Genomic DNA, 24,581 nt, shown 5'->3' with positions numbered 1-24,581 from the left:
TTGCATCAGTTAATATCTTAAATTTTATTCTTGGCTTCTTGCCCTGCCAGACAAATTTAGAAATGTCTTTCTGCCACTTCTTGAAACAGTCCATCTTGTCCACAATTTGCAATGTTTGAAACAAAAACAACATTCTAGGCAATACATTCATCTTTATAGCTGCAATTCGACCCAACAAGGAAAGCTTCAAATTTGTCCAAATTTCTAAATCTTTTTTCACTTCCGCCCAACATTTTTCATAATTGTCTTTAAACAAGTTCCCATTTTTTGCTGTCATATTAATCCCCAGGTATTTCACTTTCTTCACAATAGTTAGACCTGTTTCATTCTGAAACTTCCCTCTTTCAATCGGTGTTAAGTTTTTCTCTAAAACGTTAGTTTTTGACTTATTCAATTTAAATCCTGCCACTTGGCCAAATTCTTGAATTAGTTCTAAAACTCTTTTGGTACTAGATTCTGGCTCCTGTAACGTCAAAACTAGATCATCTGCAAATGCTCTCAGTTTGTATTGTTTAGCTCCAACCTGTATACCTTTAACCAACCGGTCCCTTCTAATCATGTTCAGCAGGACCTCCAGGACCGAAATGAAGAGCAATGGGGAAATTGGGCATCCCTGTCGTGTCCCTTTCTCTGTCTTAAATTGTTCCGTAACCACATTATTTACAATTAATTTAGCCTTTTGTTCAGAATATATTGCACCAATACCATTCTCAAAACCTTGGCCTACCCCCATACCCTGTAAGTTCTTTTTCATAAAACTCCAAGAGATATTGTCAAAAGCTTTCTCCGCGTCTACAAATATCAGAACTGCTTTAGTGTTTATGTTCACTTCTAGTTTTTCCAAAATATCAATTACGTTCCTCAAATTGTCAGACAAATGTCTTCCCGGGAGAAAGCCCGCTTGGTCCTTATGAATCTCTTCCATCAGTACTTTCTTCAGTCTCTTGGCCAAAATGTCAGCAAACATTTTGTAATCCACATTTAGTAAGGATATCGGACGGTAGTTCTTAAGTTGAGTCTTTTCAGTTTCCGTTTTCGGTATTAGTGTGATATAGGCCTCTTTCCACAATTCTGGTGCCCCTTTCCCTTCCAAAATCTCATTGCAGACTTCCTTCAAAGGTTGTAGTAGCCACTCTTTCAGGGATCTATAGTATCTGGAAGTCAGCCCATCCGGTCCTGGAGACTTGCCTAATTGCATATTTTGAATGGCACCTTCTATCTCCTGGTCTGATATTTTCCAGTAGCACCTTAGAGACCAACTAAGTTTGTTACTGGTATGAGCTTTCATGTGCATGCACACTTCTTCAGATAAACATTGTACATTTAAAGCTCATGACTTCTCAAAAAGAATCCTAGGAACTATAGTTTGTTAAGTTTGCTGGAAACTGTAGCCCTGCGAGGGGTAAGCCACAGTTCCCAGGATTCTTTGGTGGAAGCAATGTACTTTAAATGTATGGTGTGTGTGTGCAGGCTTTTTATGAATACTGGTTCCCATTTCTCGCTTTTCTTAGAGGCTTATGGTGATGATGATGTCTACTGTCCGTCAGCTAAAATACACCTCCCTTTATTAAAAACTCTTCTCCCCCCCCCCTTTTTGTTCCAGTTGCTTTGGCCTCTCCAGCCAAGCTTCATGTTATCATTTGCCTCTTAGTCCCAGAAAACCATGTTTAGTTCTGATTCACATAGTTCTCTTTCGTTTTTATTGGCATCTTAGCTCTTTGTATGTTCTCATTTATTGCTTGAGACTATTACAAAGGCAAAACTTTTCAATACGAACCTCTGACCGAAAAGAAAAGGGTGGGGGGGGAGAGAAGGAGGGAGGCTTTTTGTTAACAACAGAAAAATCATTTGTGCTTTGTATCCTTCCGATTCGGATTACTCTGAAGAAGTAAAGGCCACCTGCAGAACATTGTAATTAAATGAATATGACTAAGTACATTTTCCAGAAACGATGACAATTCTGTTGACTGTGGGCTTGTGTGTGTGTGTTTTCAGAGCTGGAAGGATGCTAAGTTACAATGCATTGTCTGGAATGTTTGCCCACCTTCGTGCCTGGCATCACAGTTTGAATTAAAACACCTACTTCTTTCTTCTTAATGGGCAATCTGAAGTAACAGGACAATTATTACAATAGTGCAGCCTTCGCCTGCCTGATTCCCAGCAGTGCTGAATGGGGTTGATGAAAGTGCTAGTCCAAAGCCGTCTGGAGGGCATGAGGCTGGCAAAGGCTTCAGCAGCGGAACATCTACAAATAGAATTGGAGTGTTGGAAGGGATCCAGAAGGTCATCTAACCCACCCACTCCCTGAAATGCAGGAATCTCAACACATCGTCCTCCATTCAGTTTGAAACCATACTGGACCTTGCTACCATCCTCTGCCATGTGAACCTGCCCAAACTTTGGGGTCACATTCAGACTCTCTGTATTCCTCATGCCATCTGAAGTTGGGTGAAAGGTGACTGGGTTTAAATACAAATGTTCATGCAGATTAAAAATAATGATTCCTAGGTAAATGCGGAAAGAGGACAGAACCACCTAATGAAACACATGCAAAATTGACATGGACCATATCTAGCCTCTTTGTTGAAATCTGGATATCACCTCAGGTCTCACCCCTGTCTCACTCTGTTCTGTGTGCAAATCAGCAGTTAACACTGCAGCTGCCTGCAGAGAAAATAACTAAATAATGGTTTTATTTGCCCTCTTCTCTTTTTTGCTTGATAGGTGAGAGTGGTCGACTGCTGGAGATCAGTGCTGGTATCCAAGCAGGCCAGCTTTCTGAAAGTTTAAAAACCAATTCCTATGAGTTCCTTGAGCAAACTGGGAGGCAGCCAATCAAAAGCTCTTTGTAAGTAACATGGGGAAGAATTCATTCCGTTCATTCTTGTGACCCTAGACTCATGTTATGGAGAAGCAACACGCTGAACAGCTCAAAGTGCTTCCTCGACGTGCTTTGGCTTCTCTTGAGCACATTCCAGGTCCCAAGTAATCCTCAACAACTAGCGGGATCTGGTTAAAATTCATGGGATAAGGCATGTGGAACACTGATAGGAATGGATGAATTTGTCATTTTCGTTTCTCACAGGTTCTCATTTTTCCAATCTTAAGTTTGGTATGCCACATTTCTGCGTCAGTTTGTGGTGTTTTGTTTTGTTTTGTTTAAACTCATTAAAATTTGTCAGCAGTTCAGTATGCATTTCTCATATTCCCCCCCCCCAACCATGCATTCTTTATGTTAATTTCATTAATGTATGCACATTTATCTGCATCACCGTCTTATATACACATTCTAGGATGCTTTTTTTTTTTGGGTTGGAGAACTGCATTTCAGAATTCGGAGAAGTGTAAATTTTGAAAGATGACTATGTTTTAGTTCCCATGTTGTTTTGGGAAGTGTGAATAAGGAAGGATAGCGTAAAAATGAATGTCTCCCCCATCCTTAGTGAGCTGCTGAGGAGGCCTCTGAGGCCTGGGCTGTGAGCAGCTGTTTGGAGCCAGGCACCAGGAGTTGGAACTGAAGAGGGCAAATCAGCCAGGAATTAGGAGTGGGGAACAAGACTGGGAACACAGGGCATGTCAGGACTCCTTGGCATCTGGTGCTCTTTTGGTGTTTTGATTTCCTTTGATGGACTACTTGGCATCTCAGCCATGTCATGGTAGGCTGGGCAAAGTTGGACCCTCCATTGCCAGAGGCCTCTAAGCAGAGACTGGACTGCCATTGGGGATGCTCTAACTCTAGATTGCCTACATCAGGGGTTCCCAAACTATGGTCCCTGGACCACCAGTGGTCCAAAACCTTCAGGTGGTATTATTGTACTACAGTTTGAAATCCACATAAATTGTAATGCAGTGCAGGGACGCAGGTGGCACTGTGGTCTAAACCACCAAGCCTCTTGGGCTTGCCTATCATAAGGTCGGCCGTTCGAATCTGCATGGCAGGGTGAGCTCCTATTGCTTTGTTCCAGCTCCTGCCAACCTAGCACTTTGAAAGCATACTGCCACGAGTAGATAAATAGGTACCACTGCAGTGGGAAGCTAAATGGCGTTTCTCTGTGCTCTGGCCTCCGTCACAGTCTTTTCATACACCAGAAGTGGTTTAGTCATGCTGGCCATATGACCTGGAAACCTGACTGTGGACAAACGCCAGCTCTCTGCCTGAAAGCATAGATGAGCACTGTACCCCATAGTTGAATTCAACTGGACTTAACTGTCCAGGGATCCTTTACCTTCACCTTTACTGGCAATGCAGTACAATATGCATTGTAATACCATAAAAAGCAGTATAAGGTATAAAGAAAGCAATAAAAATACAATTAAAGTTCATACAGCATATAGCACAGTGCATTACAGCAGGGGTCGGCAAAGTTTTTGTGACTTGGGCCGGTTCACGGTCCTGCAGATGCCGCAGTGGGCCGGAGTGTGCACACATGTGCTCATGCATGCGCAAACACTATTTCTGGAGCAGAGGTGGTGTGCACAGCTTCCCATTGGCTGCAGGAGCTTCCTGCAGCCAATGGGAAGCTGACCAGTGTCACGGAAGGCGGTCCCTGCTCTGCTCCTCGCTGGTTTAGCGTGGCGCACGGGAGCCGACTGAGCGGGCGGCGGGGGTCCATGGGCCAGTTAAACGACCCCCATGGGCCGCTTGTGGCCCTTGGGCCTTAGGTTGCCAACCCCTGCACTACAACAGGCAGAAAAATCATGGAGTGGCCCACCAACATTCTCATCAGTTTTAATGTGGTCCATGAGGGAAAAGGTTTAGGAACAACTGGCTTGCATCAAGCAGGGAAGTTGGACTAGAGGGCCTTCAAGATACCCTACAACTTTATGATTCTCTGGTTCTAATGTGTACTTGTCCACCAGACAACACCTGAATATCCTTTATAAATTAGGATCACCTTAGATTGGTATGTTCTTTCCCTCTGTTGAGTGTGTGTAACACTTTTCTGCCACTATACAGATTCTGTGAGTTGTAGCACTCTTTAATATTGGGGCACTCAAACAGAGTTGGGTTGCTAACCTGTGAAAGCCTGGCACATAGTTTAGATTGGAGAAAGGTATTTTCCACTCTTTCCCACCCTGTAAGAATAACAACAGGCCATCAGCTTGGAATGCACTTTAAAAACACTGGCTAAAAAGGCTGTACTCCAGCCGATTTAAGTAGAATCCACCATCAAAATGAAAGGAAGAATTTGTGCAACTGCTGGGGGGGGCGGGATTTAACAAGGCTGTTGCAGTTGTTGGCTTATACTGCAGGTCACCAAGACCTAAGAAGCAAGAAACAGGTCATCCCAACAACCTTGATGTACAGAGCTAGGGCCAAATGCCATCTTTTCCAAATCTGACGGACAAACTGCAGAGAGAGAGAAAGAGGGAGTGTTAGGCCTGTAACTTTCGTTTATTTTAACCCAAAAGAGCCACAGATGAGTCATAAAGCCCTTCTGCTTGGCATGCAGAAGGTCTTGAGTTCAGTTCCTGGCATCTCCCATATGAAAAGGATCTCAAAATGACAGTGTGCTGAGAAAGACTTTTGCCTGAGTCTTTGTGGAGAGCCACTGCTTGTCAGAATGGTTGGCCAGCATGGGCCAGCGATCTGATTCTGTACGAACTTCACATGTTCAGCCCTCCTAGTGTATCCCACATCAATTCTGAACCGATTACTTTTAAGGTTTATGAAGTTTATCAGTGCAAAATAATGCCAATCCTGTTTCCTTTGGCAGCGGATTTGAGTATATTCCGTATCCTTTGATGACTGTCACGTCTGGAAGCCAGAAGCCGCAAGCCGCCCTGCCTGCTGTTGGTGAAAATCAACTTGCCCTGCTTGAACTGCTAATACCCCCAAGTGCCTTAGAACCAGAATCTGGATCAAAACCCCTGGGTGGTGCAGGAGATCCCCTTAGCAACCACTATGGTAAGTAGAGATCATAGATTTAGCTTGAGTGCTTGGCTTTTGCAGTTAAGAGAGAAACAAAAGGTATCTTCTACCCCCTCAGTGAAACAACTTGAGACGGCTTTTGTCATGCTAATGGGCAGCTTTAAAAGCATTTTGCAGGCTGTAGGAGATTTGTCATTGACATTCCTCATAATAATTTGAATAGATTTATTTTTAAAAATACGTCCCCCCCCTGCATTAGACAGAATAGCCTTTGCTTGTTATGCAGCTTCTTTGGGTGGGTTTTTCCTTCTCTGATCAGTCAAAACATGCTGCTAAAAATGAATTAGGCAGGAAGTGTTCAGCAGTAACACCATATCGGCATTCTCATGTTGCTTTTGCTTGGGAAGTATGCCAGTGTTGCAGGGAGAAGGAGGAGGAGGCATGTAGTGAAAGCACCAGTTTGCCTTTTGGAGTGGAGGCATGTATTGCTTTGTCTCTGAGGCCATGGTGAAGATTCTGCTTAAAGCCCTGTTACATGCACACAAGGAAGCATGTTGATCATTAGCGAATAGAGCAGTTTTCCTTTGGGTTAAAGCTAAGTCCTACTCAGAATAGGCCCATTAAAATGAATGGTCCTAAGTGGACCCATCACTTTCGCTGGGTCTGCTGTTGAGTAGGACTAGGAGACAGCCCTTTGATTCTCCTGCTCTCTGTATGTCATCCATACATCTTTGCAAGCTTTAAGGGAAAAAACAGCTATTTTGTCACCTGTTCCATGAAAGAAAAGAGGGGGATAGAACGAACATTTAAAGCAGTCTTTCTCAAATATTTTGAATTCATTCAGCCCCCCACCTTCCCATTTTAAAACTTATTCCACTTTCTAGGCCTTGCTGCCCAGGTAAACCTCAGTTCCGCGAGTGAGCATCTGGGAAAGAGCACATGTTCTGCAAGGATAAAAGTCACCTGTTTAATCCCTGCCCTCTCCAGATCAGTAGGTGATGGGGAAAGGCCTCTGCACTGGGTGGACTAGCAGTCTGACTCAGATGAGTCAGTGTTAGAGCACCTGCTTTGCCTGTAGAAGGCCCCAGGTCTACCTAGCATATCCAGTTTTGAAAACCTCAGGTAGCAGATGATGTGAAAGATCCCTGCCTGAGATTCCAGATTGCTGCTGCCAGTCAGAGCAGCCAATACTAGATTAAGAGTTTGACTTGGTATAAGGAAGTTTCATACAGTCCTCCCTGTTCTGGTGTTCAGCTGAGTGTCTACAGTCTGCTATGGCTGCATACAAAGATCTGTGGATTCGGGGCACTAATCCCAACACTTGTATCAGAAGAGAAATAAAAACAGGAGACATCTGCTGCACACATAGGGAAACAACATCAAGTACGAAAGAGAAGCTCTTTCTGAACACCAGTATCAGTATAGTCACACTGAGATGATGTGGCAGTATAGGATCCAGTATGGATCAGTGCAGATCTTTCAGGCACTCATCATTATCCATTTTAAGTTTTAATTTATTTCTTTATTTTCTGCTTTGAGTAAGGAGCTCAGGATAGGATGCTTGGCTTTTCCATTCCTCCCTCCCATGCACTGTACCATGTGCAAATCAAATTTATTTAAGAAAATGTATAAGACCCCTCCTCCACACACCCCCTCTGTGCTTGTGTCACTAAGGGTAGCATACAAATAAAATAATAAATAAATAAATTACAGAATACATTAGAAACTCATGAGTTTCACTGCCTGAAATTTGGTGGGGAGTTCTGTAGCAACCTCAGAGATAGCCTTCTCCTGTGTCCCAACCAGTCATGCCTCTACCATGGTTTGGATGGCTGCCAGTCACAGTGGCTACCTCCATTGTCAATATGCCTCTGATTACCAGTTGCTGTGAATCACAAGTGGGGAGGGTGCTGTTGCGCTCAAGTCCCGCTTTCAGGATTCACATTGGGGTACCTGGTTGGTCAGTGGGAGAACAGGATGATGGGCCTTTGGCCTGATCCTTCAGGGCTATTCTAATGTTATTTCTGGGAATCCAGAACAGCTGTTGTAAATAAGGATGTCAAGTGCTTCCATGCTTGAGCACCCACCAATGCCACAAACTGTCTCAGCTAAAGTTTCCAGAGACTCATCCATATTTGCCCCACAGTGAGCACAGTGCAATAATTTGGTTTGTATGTTACTAAGGCACGTGTAGCCATTGCAAGACCTGGCTTCATTAGGAATGGATGTGGTTTGCCTACCAGGCTAGACTGGGAGAAGTAGCCTTGTCACAGCCACTCCTGCAGTTGCTGGAGGAGCAAAACCTGGTCTATCTATGACCCCCTCCAGATGTCCTTTATATTGTGCATTTGTGACGATCCGTGTTCATGATGGCATCAGTCCAGTTATATATGATCCAACTTTCAGCACTGTTTGTACCTCCAAAAGTTTGTGGGTTGACATACCGCTCTCTTTCCAATCAGTGCATGCCCATTAATTGACTCCCGAAATCCTGTAACTTCTTATACCACAAATGTCTCGGTTTATTTTTTGTCCCGCTTTTGTTGTGCTGTAGTGCAAGAGTTGCCTTTCTGGGTAGCTGTAATGCAGTAACATTGGGGCAGCCTCACAGATCATCTAACAAAGCAGAATGATGTGTGAATGGTCCATTATAAATTCATCACTAATCCACTTTTATTGCATTTGCAGAACACACCCTGGAGGGTCCCTGTTACATTTGTATCATATCCTTCCTCTAAGATGCTTAGGGCAGTGTGCATAGGAAGTACAGTGGTACCTCGGTGTCAGGGAACTGCCATCGGAACTAGAGGAGGAGGTGAGGCTCCACAGCGATGCTGGAGAGGGGCCAAGCAGGGAGAGAGGCAGGTCTCCTGTTGGGGAAGAAAATCAGCGCAACACCAAGGATAGAGGGGGGCCAATGGGGGAAGCAGAGAGCAGGCTCCGGGACTCTTCACTGGACACCAGCGGGGAGAGCACAGGTCCTCCGCTACCCACGCCCTCCCTGCGCAGAAGACTTCCGCGCAGGGAGAGTAGGAGGAGACTGGGCGTCAAACAACTTTTATGTTGGAAAAGGTTTAAGAAACGCCCACTGACGGATTCTGCCAGCGACTGAACAGCCACGGAGTGGATGGCTGTCCAGGGAGAAATGGTTTAACCAGCCAACCTAGCCCAGAGCGGTGGCAACTTACGCACAAGCAACCCCTAAAGCCATTACACTCGGGTTACATATGTTTCAAGTTACATACGCTTCAGGTTACAGACTCCACTAACCCAGAAATAGTACCTCGGGTTAAGAACTTTGCTTCAGGATGAGAACAGAAATTGTGCGGCAGCAGCGGGAGGCCCCATTAGCTAAAGTGTTGCTTCAGGTTAAGAACAGTTTCAGGTTAAGAACAGACCTCCAGAACAAATTAAGTACTTAACCCGAGGTACCACTGTATCTCATGTTATTCTCACAACAGCCCTGCGAAGTAGGTTAAACTGAGAGAGGGTGACCAGCCTAGAGAGCTTAGTGACTGACCAGGGATTTTAACCTAGGTTTCTCAACAGTCCTAGCCAGACCTTCAAGCATCCTGCATCTCACTCTGCCCATGCGATGCATAATTTCATCTAAATTGCACCTCCAGTTTTGCCTCCATATACATTAAAGTGAATTGGTGTGAAATACCCAAATTTCAAGGGGGGGGGCCAAATAGCTTTGCTAACTTTCTCTGGGTAAGGTGGGGAGGGGGGTCTGCATATCCGTGGTCTATTTATTTACCACCCCACGAGGGCCCCTTTTTCTTTCTACCTAAAATCCACCTACTCAGAGCTGTGTCTCAAGGTTTATTATAGTCCCAGTGAGTCAAACCTGCCTACTCATCTTATACATATATACATTCACAGCCTATATTGTTGTTTTGGTTTCCTAGAGGACATGAAGTAACAGATGAGCTAACACTTTTCTTTATAAATATGCCAGTATTATTTTACAGGCCAGTTATTCCTGGAATTATTAATGGGAGCCTGAATGCTGAGATCTTGGGAGTTGAATCAAAGTTTAATCACTTTGGTTTATTGTGAACTGTAATATTAAATCCACCCCATATAACTTGATACATTGTAAATACACGATTTGCATCTTAATACACTCAACTTGCTAACAAAGTGGAGAGAAACTGAGTGGTAGTTAAAATTGCATCTATCTTTGGACTCTGGAGAGTTTATTTTGATAGCCCCAACATGTGCGATATGCTCCGCTGGCCCCTCTTGCCAGCTTTGTTTTCGTCATACTGAATTCAGTTGGCTTTTGCTTCCCCCCGCTACCAAAATAAATGTTTATAAGAGCCCTTATTTAACACCTGACCCCCACTATTAAATTACCAGAAGATTTGGGTTATTAAATAAACGTGCCCTCTCTTGGTTTGATTCTCCCCTCCAGCGTGTTTTGTTAGGAACGTTTCAGATCAGGGATTAAAATGTATTTTCTTTGTGGGGAGAAGTACTGAAGCAGAGAGATTTAGGGTGTGCAAGACAGTGGGGATACTCTGCCCTGATACATGTAAATGTCACTTTGTGGGGGAACCATGGGATTGCTTTCTAGATTCGGAGGTGGTTTAAAAGGGACTTTGCACCTTGGATTTAACAGATCCAGGTGCAGCTCCCTGAGCTCCCCAAAATCACTCTTTGAGTGGACTCTTAGAAGCTGTTTTTTATGGGCTCTTCTACAGAATGAAATGTGCCTCCTGACCAGGTAGGAGAAGGGTAGGAGTCAGGGGTGTCTGCAGGGTTTTTTTCCGTGGGGTTGGTTTTAGGTAAAGGTAAAGGGACCCCTGACCATTAGGTCCAGTCGTGACCGACTCTGGGGTTGCGGCGCTCATCTCACTTTAATGGGCGAGGGAGCCGGCAGACAGCTTCCAGGTCATGTGGCCAGCGTGACTAAGCAGCTTCTGGCGAACCAGAGCAGCTCACGGAAATGCCGTTTACCTTCCCGCCGGAGCGGTACCTATTTATCTGTTACAATACTACAAATAATACTATACTACAAATAAGCATACATACGTACGTAACTGAAATGTGGGAGCAAGGAAGTTTCTCACAAAACAAATTAGGAGAACAGTGCCAGCACACTTTGCCTCTTATATCTACAAATTATAGAAACTTTTAAAAATGGAATCTGGGAATCTGGGGTTATGGTTCATGCGGTGGGGGAGGGGAAACTGAGCGCCCCCTTGCCTTCTGCCCCATGGATGCCCATGGTAAGAGCAATGAAGGGCTGTTTCTTCAGGGCTTTTAAACAGTGATCATAAACTTTGGATCCCACATACGTTCTTGGACTACAACTCCCATCATCCCTGGCCATTGGCTAAATTAGCTGGGGAGGACCTTAAACTTGGTGCCCTTGGGTAAGATGCTCTCAGTGGACATATAAAGCCTGTTGGTCCATCCAGCTTGATATTATATACATTTATTTATTAATTAAAATGTTTATGTACTGCTATATCATAAAATATATAAAAAGTAAAAAAACAAGCATACAATATAAGCATAAAAAGTTAAATACAAAGATTGGTAAACTGTTGTGAGGGATGTACTCTTAATTTCCTGCATGGGCTTAGTGGAATAGAGAAGTTTTCAGCAGGCATTTAAAAGTTGGCCCAAGAGGTGCCCGTTGAATCTTCATTCTCTTCTCTTGCACTCTGCCACCGCTCCTTCCCTATACTGCCTTGGTTTGCCTTGACTTGTTGCTAATATCACCTCCTGTAGAACCCCAGGAAAAGGGAGATAGAGAAGGCTGGAAGCAGCTGGCCCTTATCAGACTGCTTGGCCTATATCATTACAAAAGATACATCTCCAAGGCCCCTTTAGGGAGCAACAAGGGCATGGGTGCTGTTCTCTGAGATTTTGGAGGGATTGGGTCTCTCTTGAGAGAGGTTCATCTGTAACCAGGGCGTGTATGTGTGTTCCAACTCAGCCTTGAGGGTCCATGTGGGATAGGCTGGATATGGGAAGGATGGAACTGATGGTCAGACCACTATATCATAAAATTGGGGCTTACGCCACCAGCCTCCCCCCTCCCTGCTCCATAGGGATGCTGTGGATGCTTGAATGCAAACGAAACCTACCATTCATCTATTTGGATTTCAATTTCTTCCTCTATTAGCTTGTAAGCTCTGGCAGTAGTAGATTATTTCTTTCAACCAACTTGATTTGCACTTCAGTTCTTTTTCCAGCAAAGGCTTCATGGCTCGCTTTTGAGCAAAATGTTGGCACAATCTCAAAACACCTCAGGAATAACTTCTGCTGATGGGTAAATTATGAGGTCCTTGAGGCTTTCGTTCTCCCTGTTCTTTTAGTATGGTGGTAATAACACAGTAATGGAAAGGCATCCAGCCCCATGCACTATTGATGAACTGTCAGCAAAATGGAATTCTGAAAGGTTCTGAGAAACGGCACGGAGCTTTTGCTTTCAGAAATGGATGTGCTCGCCTGTTAGACGTTTCTAGTTTGGTAATGAAATCCAAGGCTGAATTAAAAGCTGCTCTGCTGCCGGAGGGGCCTCCTTGGTAACATTTACCAGTTACCTTGACTAAACTGGTTTTGTCCTGTGTGGTGGATGATCAGTTGTGTCCATCAGGAAGGGCAGTGCAGAAGGCAGAGAAGCCAACAGTAGATGGAGCCAGAGCTAATGACAGGCAACATAGGTAGAGCCAACCAATTCTAGTTTTGCCCCATCTTCCTCCCTGCTGAGTTCCACAAGGGCAATACTGAGATGAAGGAAGCTGACAGGCAGGGCCACAACCTAGACTGGATGTAATTAGGAAGGCAGGCGGGTGGTGGGCTGGCTGAGGGCAGACTGAAGTTAGTGCAGCAATGCCCTGTTTGCCCTAATAGATCAGCCTTCCCTGATAGCAATCTAGGAAACTGCCTGGTACTGACTGAGAGCTCAAGTCCATATAGCCCAATATTGTCTGCTCTGACTGGCAGCTGCTCTCCAAGGTCTCAGGCAGAGGTTTCTCATATCACCTGCTCCCTGATTTTTTTAACAGGAGACTCCAGGGCTTTGAACCTGAGACCTTATGTCAGGCATGTCCAAAGTAAAATTGTAAAAAAAAGCTCAACAACTTTGATCAGCCCTCACGCATGTTCACTTCATCAAATCCGGCCATCTTTGAAAAAGGTTTGGGCACCCCTGCCTTATGTATACAAAGCATGTGCTCTCTTCATATTGGACACTCGGCATGCAGAATCTCTGCTTCTGTCTTGATATAAAATCCTAACTCTGCCAGATTTTCTGCATGTTCACCTGTGAATATACAATCCTTTCATCTGTAAAATGTTTTGGAACATCGTTTGTCTGGTCACCTCTTAAGAAATCATAACCAAATTGTGTGGTGGTTCCAAGGAGCAGGATTTTGTCTACCTCTGGATACAATTGGACACCATTTTGAATCAAGGTGGCATACAAAACCTTTTAAAACTGCCCTGATTTTAACCACAGATTTCAAAATTGCAGTGGTTTTTTGTTTTTTCTTAGAATTCCCGAGCACTGCTGGGTATGAGGCTGTTAATTCTGAGTAAACTTTAAGCCAGCCATTCCTTGTTTTGTTTTGTTTTTTACTTTCATGATCCTGCAACATATTAGTTGGCTTTTTCTACTGTCATCTGAATATTTTGTTCCCTTCAGCTTTTAAATGATAATAAATTTTTGTTTAAAGTGACTCCACCCCATTAACAAATGCACTCCAAGCAACGGCGATGATCTGTTTGTTTTAGTCTTACATAGTACTAGTGGAATGATACACGCATACTGAGGGAGAATATTCCCCTTGCGGTCTTTGTGTTTTATAAAACAAAGTGCAACAGTACAGCCCGTTTCCAGGCACTGACAATAGCAACATGATTTTGCTGGCTGTCCAGTTCCTCTTAATCCATCTGTTTTAAAGTTTGGTTTATATCATTGTGTTTTCTGCTGCATCAGCTAAAATACTTCTCATACTTCTGGACCGAAGATGGCTATTTTGTTACATGTCTTAAATTGTGTGGAATTTACGAGACTGAGAAATGAACGGTCAGTGGAAACCAGGGCTCCTAAACATGCTTCCCCCCCCCCCAAGTTCATGCCAACTTTGGGGTACATTTGGTGGGTGGTTTCAAAGGCAGCAGTTCTTAGAAATACTAAGTCAACAAGGCTATAAGAAATGCCAGAGTGGATCAGACCTGTGAGTCTTAGTTCTTGTTCTGCTTTCTTTGCACCTGCAAAGAAGTGCTTTAAGGCAGCTTTCAAAAAAGGGGGCAGGGAATGGCTGCATTCAAATTCAGGCTTAATAAACCAGAATACTCAGAAGTACTGTAGCCCTTTTCCTCCTGTATCAGTCCTCCCTACATGTGCAAACAAGAAGACAAGTCAGGAAACCACCATAAACCATAGCTTTCCATTACATCTGAACCAGAAAACTAAGCTAGTGGTTCCTACAAAAGTTATAATATGAAACCATGGTTTCAAGTTGGCTTACAAATCCTGGCTTGTTTGAAAGCCATGAACTATAGTAATGGAAAACCACAGTTAAGGCTGGGTGAATTTGTAAATTTCATTTTTTCCCAATTTTAAATTCAGTTCTCCACATTTCCACATCAGTTTGGATTTATTTGTTTTCTTAATGTGAAAATTCATCCCCATTTTAGTGGGAATTTCACCTGAACATAATGCCTTTTTTTGGCGTGTTATTTTCACCAATGTCTGCATATTTCTACACGTTACTTGGCTGGGGAAGTGCATTGCCAAATTCGGGAAAAGTGCATATTTCCAAGGATGGCTGTATTACAGTTCGTGTATTGTTTTAGAAAGATGTGAATTAGGTAAGTCCACCTTTAAATGGGAGCTGAATCAAATGTCTCCCTCATCTCTATGTAGTTAACTATGGCTTTCTGGGTCTCTGCGCCTCCCTCCACCCCATGGCAGGGTTGAAAGAGGTGCCATGCCACGGCACCCAGTTTGTGTACATGGCGCCCCATCCATTTCTTTGCTCTTTATAACATGAGGTAGGTTTGGTTGCAAGGCAGTGCGTGACATACAGTTCCCACTGTAAGTTTTGTGTCTCAGGAAGGATTTTGAACCTGGGCCTTCCTGGTGCTAGTTTGATGCACTGACTTAGGGATTGCCAACCTTTTTTGGGCCAATGAGCATTTTTGCAAAAGGCGGGGTGGGAAATGCCATGGGCATCACACACCCACAAACGCACCCACCCACCAACTGCACTATCACACATGACAACAGTAGGATGTTTCTTCCAAGCCCAAGGGAGGGCCTCTGGGGGTGCCTGCCTATCTGTGGGCACTATGTTGGCGATCTCTCCTCTCCTGCTCTAACCACTGCACTACATCTTGGCCTGCATAGTTTCAGTTAATAGGATCTGTGGCATTGAATGTTGCTGTCCAGCAACTCTTGATTTGGCAAATCTGAGTGAATTCAGGAGTTCTAGTACACAGAGAGTTGCACAGAGGATAAAGCTAACAGGAAACTAATAAATGCAGCAAATAAATGTTCAAAAAAATATACGAATGGCTCTTCCAGGCATTCATGTCATTTCGGAGGTGACAATAGCTTGCCCCCTGTGCCACTCACTGAATGTGTCAAGTTCCCTTCCTCTTCCTCTCCCCACCCCCCCCCCAATCCTACTTGACCTCCAGGTTTGAAGTAAAGGGGAAAATCCTATAATGCTGAAACTCTCACAGAGCTTTGGTTCCAAGTGTATTTTATTAAGCAGGGGAAATAGCTGGAGCTTTCACATTTTGTTTTCTCTTTAAGGTTCTAGCTCCTACTTTTCTACTAATCTCCTACTTTTATAGCAAATGGGTTCTCATAGATGGTACAAAAAGAAAGTTCAAGTGCTATAAATCATAAAAAGGTAAAGGTAAAGGGACCCCTGACCATTAGGTCCAGTCGTGAGCGACTCTGGGGTTGCGGCGCTCATCTTGCTTTATTGGCCGAGGGAGTCAGCGTACAGCTTCCGGGTCATGTGGCTAGCATGACTAAGCTGCTTCTGGCGAATCAGAGCAGCGCACGGAAACACCGTTTACCTTCCTGCTGGAGCGGTACCTATTTATCTACTTGCACTTTGACATGCTTTTGAACTACTAGGTTGGCAGGATCATAGGTATCTAAATACTAACCTGCGGCTCTGGGGTCATCTTTCTGGGCCCAACCATGTTCATTTTTGAAGTCAGTTTTATTTTTTCTGTGTTTGCGCCCCCCCCCCCCACCCAGCACACACAGACACAAACTTATTTTCTGCCAATACCCTCTGGCCAACATCAAAGCCCAGTGCACTCTCATTTCCCAGAGTTTTACTGGAAGTCCCCAGCGTTAAAATTATAAAATTGCCAATGTACGCTGCCTGAGGATAATCAGAGATTTCTCTGAAGGCTAAGCCTTCAGTTTTGACTACAGGCAAATGTAGAATGTTTGTGGCACCTCACCCTTTCCTTTTTGTCTTTGGGAATCATGAAGAGCAAATTCCATACAAATCGGCTTATTTCCTGTCATTGCTCATCTTCTCCTGTGAAGACGCGCCAAGCGTAGCTCATGACACTTCACCAACAATCCTCCTTCCATCTCTCTCCTAGCAATGGGAAATGTTTCTGATTTGGAGCACCTCCAGATGACCTATTTATTGAGCATCCATTTGCTTGTGCAAAGCTTACACTGGGGTTAGACTATATCTGGTATTCACTGAGTACTCCTTCTGATTTTTGTGCAGAGCAGATGTATGACAATGAGCATTCAGCCTATATTCAGTTTGATTTGTTTGTGAGGTATTTATATGTCTTCCTGTTAATCATCTCGTTTATCCCACACTTTTCAATGCATGTCCCCATCACTTCCAACTGCAAAAAGTCAATTTCTTTTTTAAAGTGGATTTGTTGCACCAGGGCGCCAGAGCTTTTTAACCCACTTTAATTGTGCCAGCCTAAATTTACAGTTTCTCGCTCAAAATAGTGGCAGTCCGAATGCACCATTGAACTTTACAAAAAATCATTACTTATTCTTTACTACCCACACAAGTTGTTCACAGTTATTGGGTTAGATCGAAAGATCCTGCTAGCAAAGTTTGTTTTCCACCCACAAAAGGGCTGCTTCCGGCTCCATTGCAGAAATGTTGTGTGAGCAAAGTGGGGCAGGAAACTGGCAGATGGTGTTCAGGGCCATAGCTCATTGGTAGAGCATCTGATTTTGCATGCAGAAGGTCCCAGGTTTAATCCCCAGCATCTCCAGATAAGGCTGGGAATTGTCCCCTGTCTGAAACCCTGGACAGCTGCTGCCTTTTCATGTAGACCAGGGGTAGGCAACCTAAGGCCCATAGGCCACAAGCGGCCCATTTAACTGGCCCATGAGCCACCCCTGAAACGAGCCGCCTGCTCAGCGAGTCCCCGCACGCTGTGCTAAACCAGCACAGCACAGTGAGGAGACTCGCTTCCGCAGCGCCGGAAATCGCGTATGCGCAGATGCCGGAAATCATGTCTGCGCAGACACAGACATCGGAATTCATGGGCGCACGCGCTCACGTGCATGTGCAATCTGGCCCACTGAGGGATCTCCTCTGGAGTGAACCGGCCCAGGCGAGGTAAACCTTGCTGACCCCTGATAGACTGAGCTAGGTGGACCAATGATCTGACTCCATCTCAGACAGTTTTCTTTTGTTGTTTAGTCGTTTAGTCTTGTCTGACTCTTCGTGTCCCCGTGGACCAGAGCATGCCAGGCACTCCTGTCTTCCACTGCCTCCCGCAGTTTAGTCAAACTCATGCTGGTAGCTTCGAGAACACTGTCCAACCATCTCATCCTCTGTTGTCCCCTTCTCCTTGTGGCCTCCTTGTTTCCCAACATCAGGGTCTTTTCCAGGGAGTCTTCTCTTCTCATGAGATGGCCAAAGTATTGGAGTCTCAGCTTCAGGATCTGTCCTTCCAGTGAGCACTCAGGGCTGATTTCCTTAAGAATGGATAGGTCTGATCTTCTTGCAGTCCATGGGACTCTCAAGAGTCTCCTCCAGCACCAGCATTAAGTAATCCTAAATCCAGAGAACCTCCTCTATTTGTTCACCTCCTTGTGTAAGGCTATGAAGAAGCTCCCACAAGAGCTTTTTTAAATTTATCACCCACAGAAGTTTATATGTGACAGCCTGGGGGTTTCCTTTCCTTATTAACTGTTACTCTCCAGGGTTTCTTGAGATGCCAGGGATTGAATTTGGGACCTTCAACATTCAAAGCATGGACTGTACAACTGAGCTGTGGTTCCTCCTCAGATAGAACAAGAGGCAGGTCTGAATGTTAGCTTCCCCAAAGGCATCTGGCTAACCACTCTTGGAAATCAACACTGAACTCCATGGATCCTTTGATCCCATAGGGATTTTCTTAATCTTGTGTCCTTTTGGCAATATAACCAAAGATTGAACTGACCCTTGGGGACGGCCAGTTGAATAAACCCACTCCTGAACATTCTTGCCCCATCTCCTTGCAAAATGTCTAAAGATGGGGAAGGGTTGCAATATTGAGAAAATATTTTGTGCTCAGGCTTTGCTTCTTTTTTTTCGTGGGTTCTAAAACCAGGAGGGGTCCTGTATGAATCACATGAGTGTTCTGTCCTCCTACAAACAGATTAATCTTCTATCAGAACGTAAAGTTGTGCCATATGCTTTTCTCTGTACGTTTCATTTGGCACATGGAACCGTCCACTTACCCATCATCAGCCCAGCTGCTGCATGTTGCTTTACTCCTTGGTCTTTAGGAGGTTTCCCGTCCCTCGTTCTCTCTCTTTTCATATATATTTTTTTTTAAAAAATTAAATATTTGTGTAATCCATCCTGGGAATAGGATGGGCTATAAATCTCTAAGAAACTCCATGCCTAGTACAAATTATCTTCAGGAATGTCTAGAAATACATTTAGCCTACTGGAAAGGATTGTAGGCTTGGAGAACACAGGGTGATTACACAGTGCTTGCACTGAAGGAAACAAAACAAAGCAAAATGTGAATGCTTTGAGACTATTGCTGTTTTGTGGAAGGAATTCAAACACACCACAGAACTTTAGGTTTTGTGCAATTAAAGTTGATTAAAGTCTTTTGTCACCCTAGCACAAATCTCCTTTTTGTAATTTACAAAAAATGCTAGTGGTTGGAGGGTCCCGAAGCAGAGGTGGGCAGAGCGATTAATGTAAATTTTGCCGTTGTAATGTAGGCCAGTTTCTGCAGAAACACACAGTCCTCTCTGCCCTCCATCCAGGCAAGCAGGAAGCATTATCAGAGTTCAAGGACACATTCCAGTCAGGCAAAAACACTCAAGGGAGGTACAAAGTAGGGCCTGTGAGGGGCAAGGCCAACAAGAGTGTCATGGGAAGACAGACGCCTGGATGGTTGCATTTGGCTCCCAGGCCTGAGGGTCCCTATCACCGAGTTAAACATAGCAGCCCATCAAATAAACCTCCTTAGTATGTTGCCAGTTTGGGACTGCAAAAACAGATGTTGTCAAACAGCCAGCAGGCTGAGTTACATAGCTAGTAGTCTGCAATCAGCTTGGCAGTTCAAAAGTTGTGCAGACCTGCCATAGAGCTCTGACTACATGGCAGCTGTTTATGCTCCTGCTTGAGTACTCTGGGCCTGATTCAAGCATGTAGATTCATCACTCAGTCGCTTAGGCATGTAGATTCATAGCCGAACCATGATCTCAGATGCCTCAAACAGTCATTACTAGCACAAATCTCCCACATCATCTTCTGTTGCCGCTTTTTATTGCAAGCTGTTTGAAAATTGTCATCTTCTTGTGAATCACCCACTATGGACACTGGGTTATATATCCAGTGTTAGCCCTACTCCAAATAGGTCCATTGAAATGAATGGACATGACTAACCTGGGTTGATTAATTTCAGTGGGTCTACTCTGAGTAGGACTTAGTTGGAGACAGTCCATTGGAAATATCCTGGAATGGGTAGAGGACCATGGAAAAGTAATACAGTGGTACCTCGGGTTAAGTACTTAATTCGTTCTGGAGGTCTGTTCTTAACCTGAAGCACCACTTTAGCTAATGGGGCCTCCCGCTGCTGCTGCGCTGCCAGAGCATGATTTCTGTTCTCATCCTGAAGCAAAGTTCTTAACCCGAGGTACTATTTCTGGGTTAGCGGAGTCTGTAACCTGAAGCGTATGTAACCTGAAGCGTATGTAACCCGAGGTACCACTGTAGAGCATGATACCAAAAAAAGAAAGAAAAAGAGATAAAGAGAGAGATTTAAGGGCATGAATGCAGGAATAAATCTAAGAGAAAAGGTGCCCCAAGCGCCCAAAATCTTTTATTACGGCCCAATGCATTTTGGAAAGAAAAACTTCCTTAGGGAATTTTATTAACAACCTGCAAAAATATATTACTGCAGCTTCCTCCTTTTGCCAAATGGAACTGCCCCATAGACTTGGTCTATGAAACCTGTTGTCTTGTATTTGTTGGTAGATAACACATTTACACTTATAGAAGCTTTTAAAACAAAATTGCCCACTCCCAGCCCCCCCTGCAAATCTGCAATGTGTGTGCACGTGCCAAATTGGGTTGTTGACCAGGGTGAAATGAAGCCGAATTTCGCCCCTGCCTTGTGACACTCCCTCCTATGAATCCCATCACATTTGGGGATATTAGGCTGATGCGTCCTTCATTTGTACCTTTGAAGGGTTAACACTTATAAAATTCTTTCTCAATCTCTATTCCCCACCCCCCACCCGCCCCCGCTTCTGTTTCCTTTCCTTAAGATTTTTCAAGGGTTAAGGAGTTCACCTTCCATCTGTGGTTTACTTGGTCATAATATTTGTTTAAATAAGTACAGGGCAATGCTGGGAAATCTTTGTAGCAGGCAGAGAGGAAGGGAGAAGTCCAGTGTGCAAGTTTCGATCTGGAAAGCCCAGAAATCTCCATCATCTGGCCCTGCTGCTGCACAGATCTGTCTGAAAGGATTAAGCATGTCGAGGCCTGGAGTGCCTTTTACAATAACGTGGTTGCGCCTACATTTATTTCTCCTTTGTTTGACTATATGTCCAAACAAGCTTGCGAGAGTTCCCCTGTCTGCGACCTTTTTGTACACTTTGGTAATCTCCTTTTCTCCACTGAAACAAAGCTAAAAAGTGATGATTAATCTGTTTGCTGATTTTCGCAATTGAAGGAACAACAACCAAGGAGTAATTCTTTGCTTCACTGTTAACAGAGGAATGGGGAATGGCAGAAAGCATGCTGATAAAAAAGTGTAGGATGTGTTTGAAGCAACCCCCCCCCCATTACTTTTGTATAATGAAGCATTGTTTTTGGCAACAGACCATGCAGATAACTGCTTTACTTTACATGTTTGAATGGTGCTTTTAAAAATATTCACAGTGTAGAGAAAGCGGATATGGTAAAATTAATCTCCTCGTGATACTAGAACTCATGTCAGTCCAGTGAAGCAAAATGTTGGACAGACAAAAGAATACTTTTTCACATAGCACAGAGTTAAACCATGGAATTTGCTCCTGCGGTATATATTGATGGCCAACAACCTGTGTGGCTTTAAAACAGGTGGGAGGAACGTTTAGTCCTCCAGTTGTTGCTGAATCACAACATCCATCATCCCTTGCCATTGGACATGCTTCCCATGGCTGATGTGAGTTCAGCAACATCTGGAGGGCTACAGGCTCCCCACACCTGCTTTAAAAGATGATTGGATGAAGTCAAGGAGGATTAGGCTATCAGTGCCAACTAGCCACAATGGCTATGTTTCACCTTCACTGCTTGAGGTTGCAATCTCTGAATACCAGTTGATGGGAATCACAAGTGGGGAGAGCAGTGTTGTGTTCAGGTCCTGTTTGCAAGTTTCCTGTTGTCATCTGTCTGGCTACTTAGAGAACAGGATGCTGAGTTAGCTGTGCCTTTCACCTGATCTATCCAGGTTATATTCTTATATCTTAAGACATCTACTTCCCCTCCCCACTTGAATACTTCTGCAACATATGGTCAATGGGAGGATGGATTTAACTCTGGAAGCTTTCAGCTGCTTTTTCTGGAGCTGGTTTATACTTTGTCGCAAAGCGTGACTCCCCACTGCATAGGCATTAAACTTTTTATCCTCTGTTCACCAAGAGAGACTGGCACACTATTTGCTCCATAGTGATATCTCCCAAAGAGATGGTGCAGAAAAGGGGAACCAAATTGATTGGAAAAAGGAGCAAATCCCCTTCTGGGAAAGGCTACAACATTTGGGACTTCTTTTAGTTTGGGGAAAAGGCTCGTAAATTTAGGAATAAGTTTTTCTGCCTCCTAACAACGGAACCCAGATTGTAAGCGCAGTCAGAGAAGAAATTGGGGAAGTTGCAATGCTCACCTCTTCTTCTGGGTGAACATTGCAAGCACCCAGCATTCACACCTGGACCCTAAGAGCTTTGCAAGCATCCCTACCAATCAACCCCAGCTCCCTTAAGAGTGTATCAACATCTGGCCTATAATCTGCTGCAACTTTCAAGGGTGAATTGAGGAACTGATAAACACCTAATATTTTGGTCCTGAGCTGTCATACCCACATGAGCATAAGAACTTAAGAAGAGACTGCTGGTTCAGGCCAAAGGCCCATCTAGTCCCGCATCCTGTTCTCACTCTGGCTTGTGGGAAGCCCACCAACAGGATTTTTGTATCCAATGTTAATGCTACCCAGAGTAGACACACTGAAGTTAATGGACTGTTGATTTCAATCGGTGTGTGTGTGTGTATCTGTATCTGTAACTATATATCTATATCCATCTATCTTTATTGCGGTCCATAGACCCACAAAACAGTTTCTAAACAAGATACAGTTAAGACAACCAAACAACAACAGGCGAAAGAGACCGAGGTAGTCATTTTGTTATGTCCAGAGCATGATAGTCTTTGCTTCTTGCGACCTCTGAAAGAAACTTTGCCACGGTCAGTGTAATATCATTTGACCTATCCTCCATTTGACCAGAAGGTATTTAATATGGGAGGCTTCAGATTTTCCCGGCAAATTTGCTAGTAAGGGTTTGATTAGTTGATCCCTTGTTTGCTCATACTGCCCACAGTGCAGTAGGATATGGTTCATAAACAAAGCCTATTCTGATAGGAGATGCCTCTCAGCCTACCATTTAGAACTTCTGATGGAAATACATTTAATCTAGCTTTGGTAAATACGGTGGGTGGGTACGGACAAATTCCTAAGATATGAGGCTAACTGAAAGTCGTGCCCGTATTGGATTCCAGCTGCAGTCGGGCGACAGGTTACATTGGATCTGGATCGGTCTACTCTGAGTTGGACTTAGTTGGCTACAATTCAGAGTCTGAAAGGACCCCAATGGTCATTTAGATTAATCCACTTCTACAGCATCCCTAGTGGCCATCCAACCTTTGCCTAAAAACCTGTAATAAAGGAAAGTCTACCATCTTCCAAGGCAGTCTGTTCCATTGCTGACTAGCTCATACTGCCAGGGAGTTCTTTCTAATGTTTCATCTAAATCCTCCCTACCCCCTCTTATAATTTGAATCTTTGGTTCAGGTCCTACCTTCTGGATATGTTGAATAATATTGGGTGTATAATGTGTACAGCATTGGAAGAATCTCAGCTCAATAGTTCTGAGTAGACAGGACTTAACTGTTTTGTGGGTTGTTGTTTTTTTAAATAGCTTTCCCTGCTCCTTTTTCTTTTTCTCCCCCCCCCCCTTCCCTCCCAACCTCCTGCCTGGCAGAAACTCTCCAATTGGTTGCTCTGCATTTCCTTTCAAATGGGAAAGAAGAAGAAAAACATCTCTCTTGCATTTGGAACCGCGCCAGATACTCTAAACCCTATTTTGGTTAAATTACAGTACCCAGATTTTTAGTAACAAAACGCATTGATTTTATATTCAAAAAGATTTTTATATTTAGTCTGTTAACCTTTTGTAATTCCCACCCACTGCTTTTAAACTGCAGAATGTGGTTTTTTTTAAAATGCTAATTGTTGTCAGTAGGGTATCAGCCACAGCCCCTTAGCAATTTAAACTCATTGAATTGTAATGCAGGTGCTGATAATTGGAGGACTGCTATTGTTTTCCTGGCAATGGGGAATATGTTTCAAACAATTCCTTGCAAATTGGATTTGAGACCATGAAAAAAAAACATAGTTTAAAGATAACTTTAGCTTCCAATTTAGAAAGTGCAGGGGGGTAGGGACAGGGAGCAGCTGCACAAGCTAGTGTGGTCCTCTGAGGCTTTGTCTCTCTTGTTCAGGCTGAGCACACCAAATGGGGTAGCCAATATGGTACCCTCCAGATGACTCGTCAGGCTGGCTGGGGCTGATGAGAGTTGGAGTCCAATAACATCTGGAGGGCACTGTGTTGGCTGTCTCTTTGTTAAGCCCATTAATGTGTGTGGGAGACAAAAGAAGTCTTTTGAAAGAGGATTGTCCCCACTTTACAGGGGCTATGCTTAGGAAGCTTCGTTACATTGAGCAAAATCAGCTATCTCGGTCACGTCTACACATAATGGCAGTGGCTCTCCTGGATTGCAGGCAAGGGGGGTCTCTTCCAGCCTTTACCAGGAGATGCCAAGGATTTAAGCTGGGACCTTTTGCATGCATATCAGATGGTCTAACTGCCAACTGTTGTGCTTCTGTTAAGACTTTGGGCTATCTCCAGTTATGTCCCACTTGAAGCAGAGCCATTAACATGTCAAAGCGATAAACAACT

The 24,581-nt window shown here is 44.0% G+C and overlaps 1 protein-coding gene across 6 annotated transcripts in view; it reads left to right on the top strand.

Moving 5' to 3' along the window:
• MORN1 (MORN repeat containing 1) overlaps nucleotides 1-24,581 on the top strand; it is a 128,487-nt gene that overhangs the window by 33,388 nt on the left and 70,518 nt on the right. For all 6 annotated transcript variants that reach the window (XM_083628731.1, XM_083628729.1, XM_083628730.1 and 3 more), the window contains exons 9-10: nucleotides 2,725-2,848; nucleotides 5,718-5,908. In XM_083628731.1, coding sequence (XP_083484857.1) covers nucleotides 2,725-2,848; nucleotides 5,718-5,908 — 315 coding nt within the window. The remainder of the gene's footprint in view (nucleotides 1-2,724; nucleotides 2,849-5,717; nucleotides 5,909-24,581) is intronic.

This window comes from Podarcis filfolensis (genome assembly GCF_964270895.1).
Source record: "Podarcis filfolensis genome assembly, chromosome: 8".
In the NCBI taxonomy this organism is placed as follows: Eukaryota; Metazoa; Chordata; class Lepidosauria; order Squamata; family Lacertidae; genus Podarcis; species Podarcis filfolensis.
This window is presented reverse-complemented; position numbering and strand designations above follow the sequence as displayed.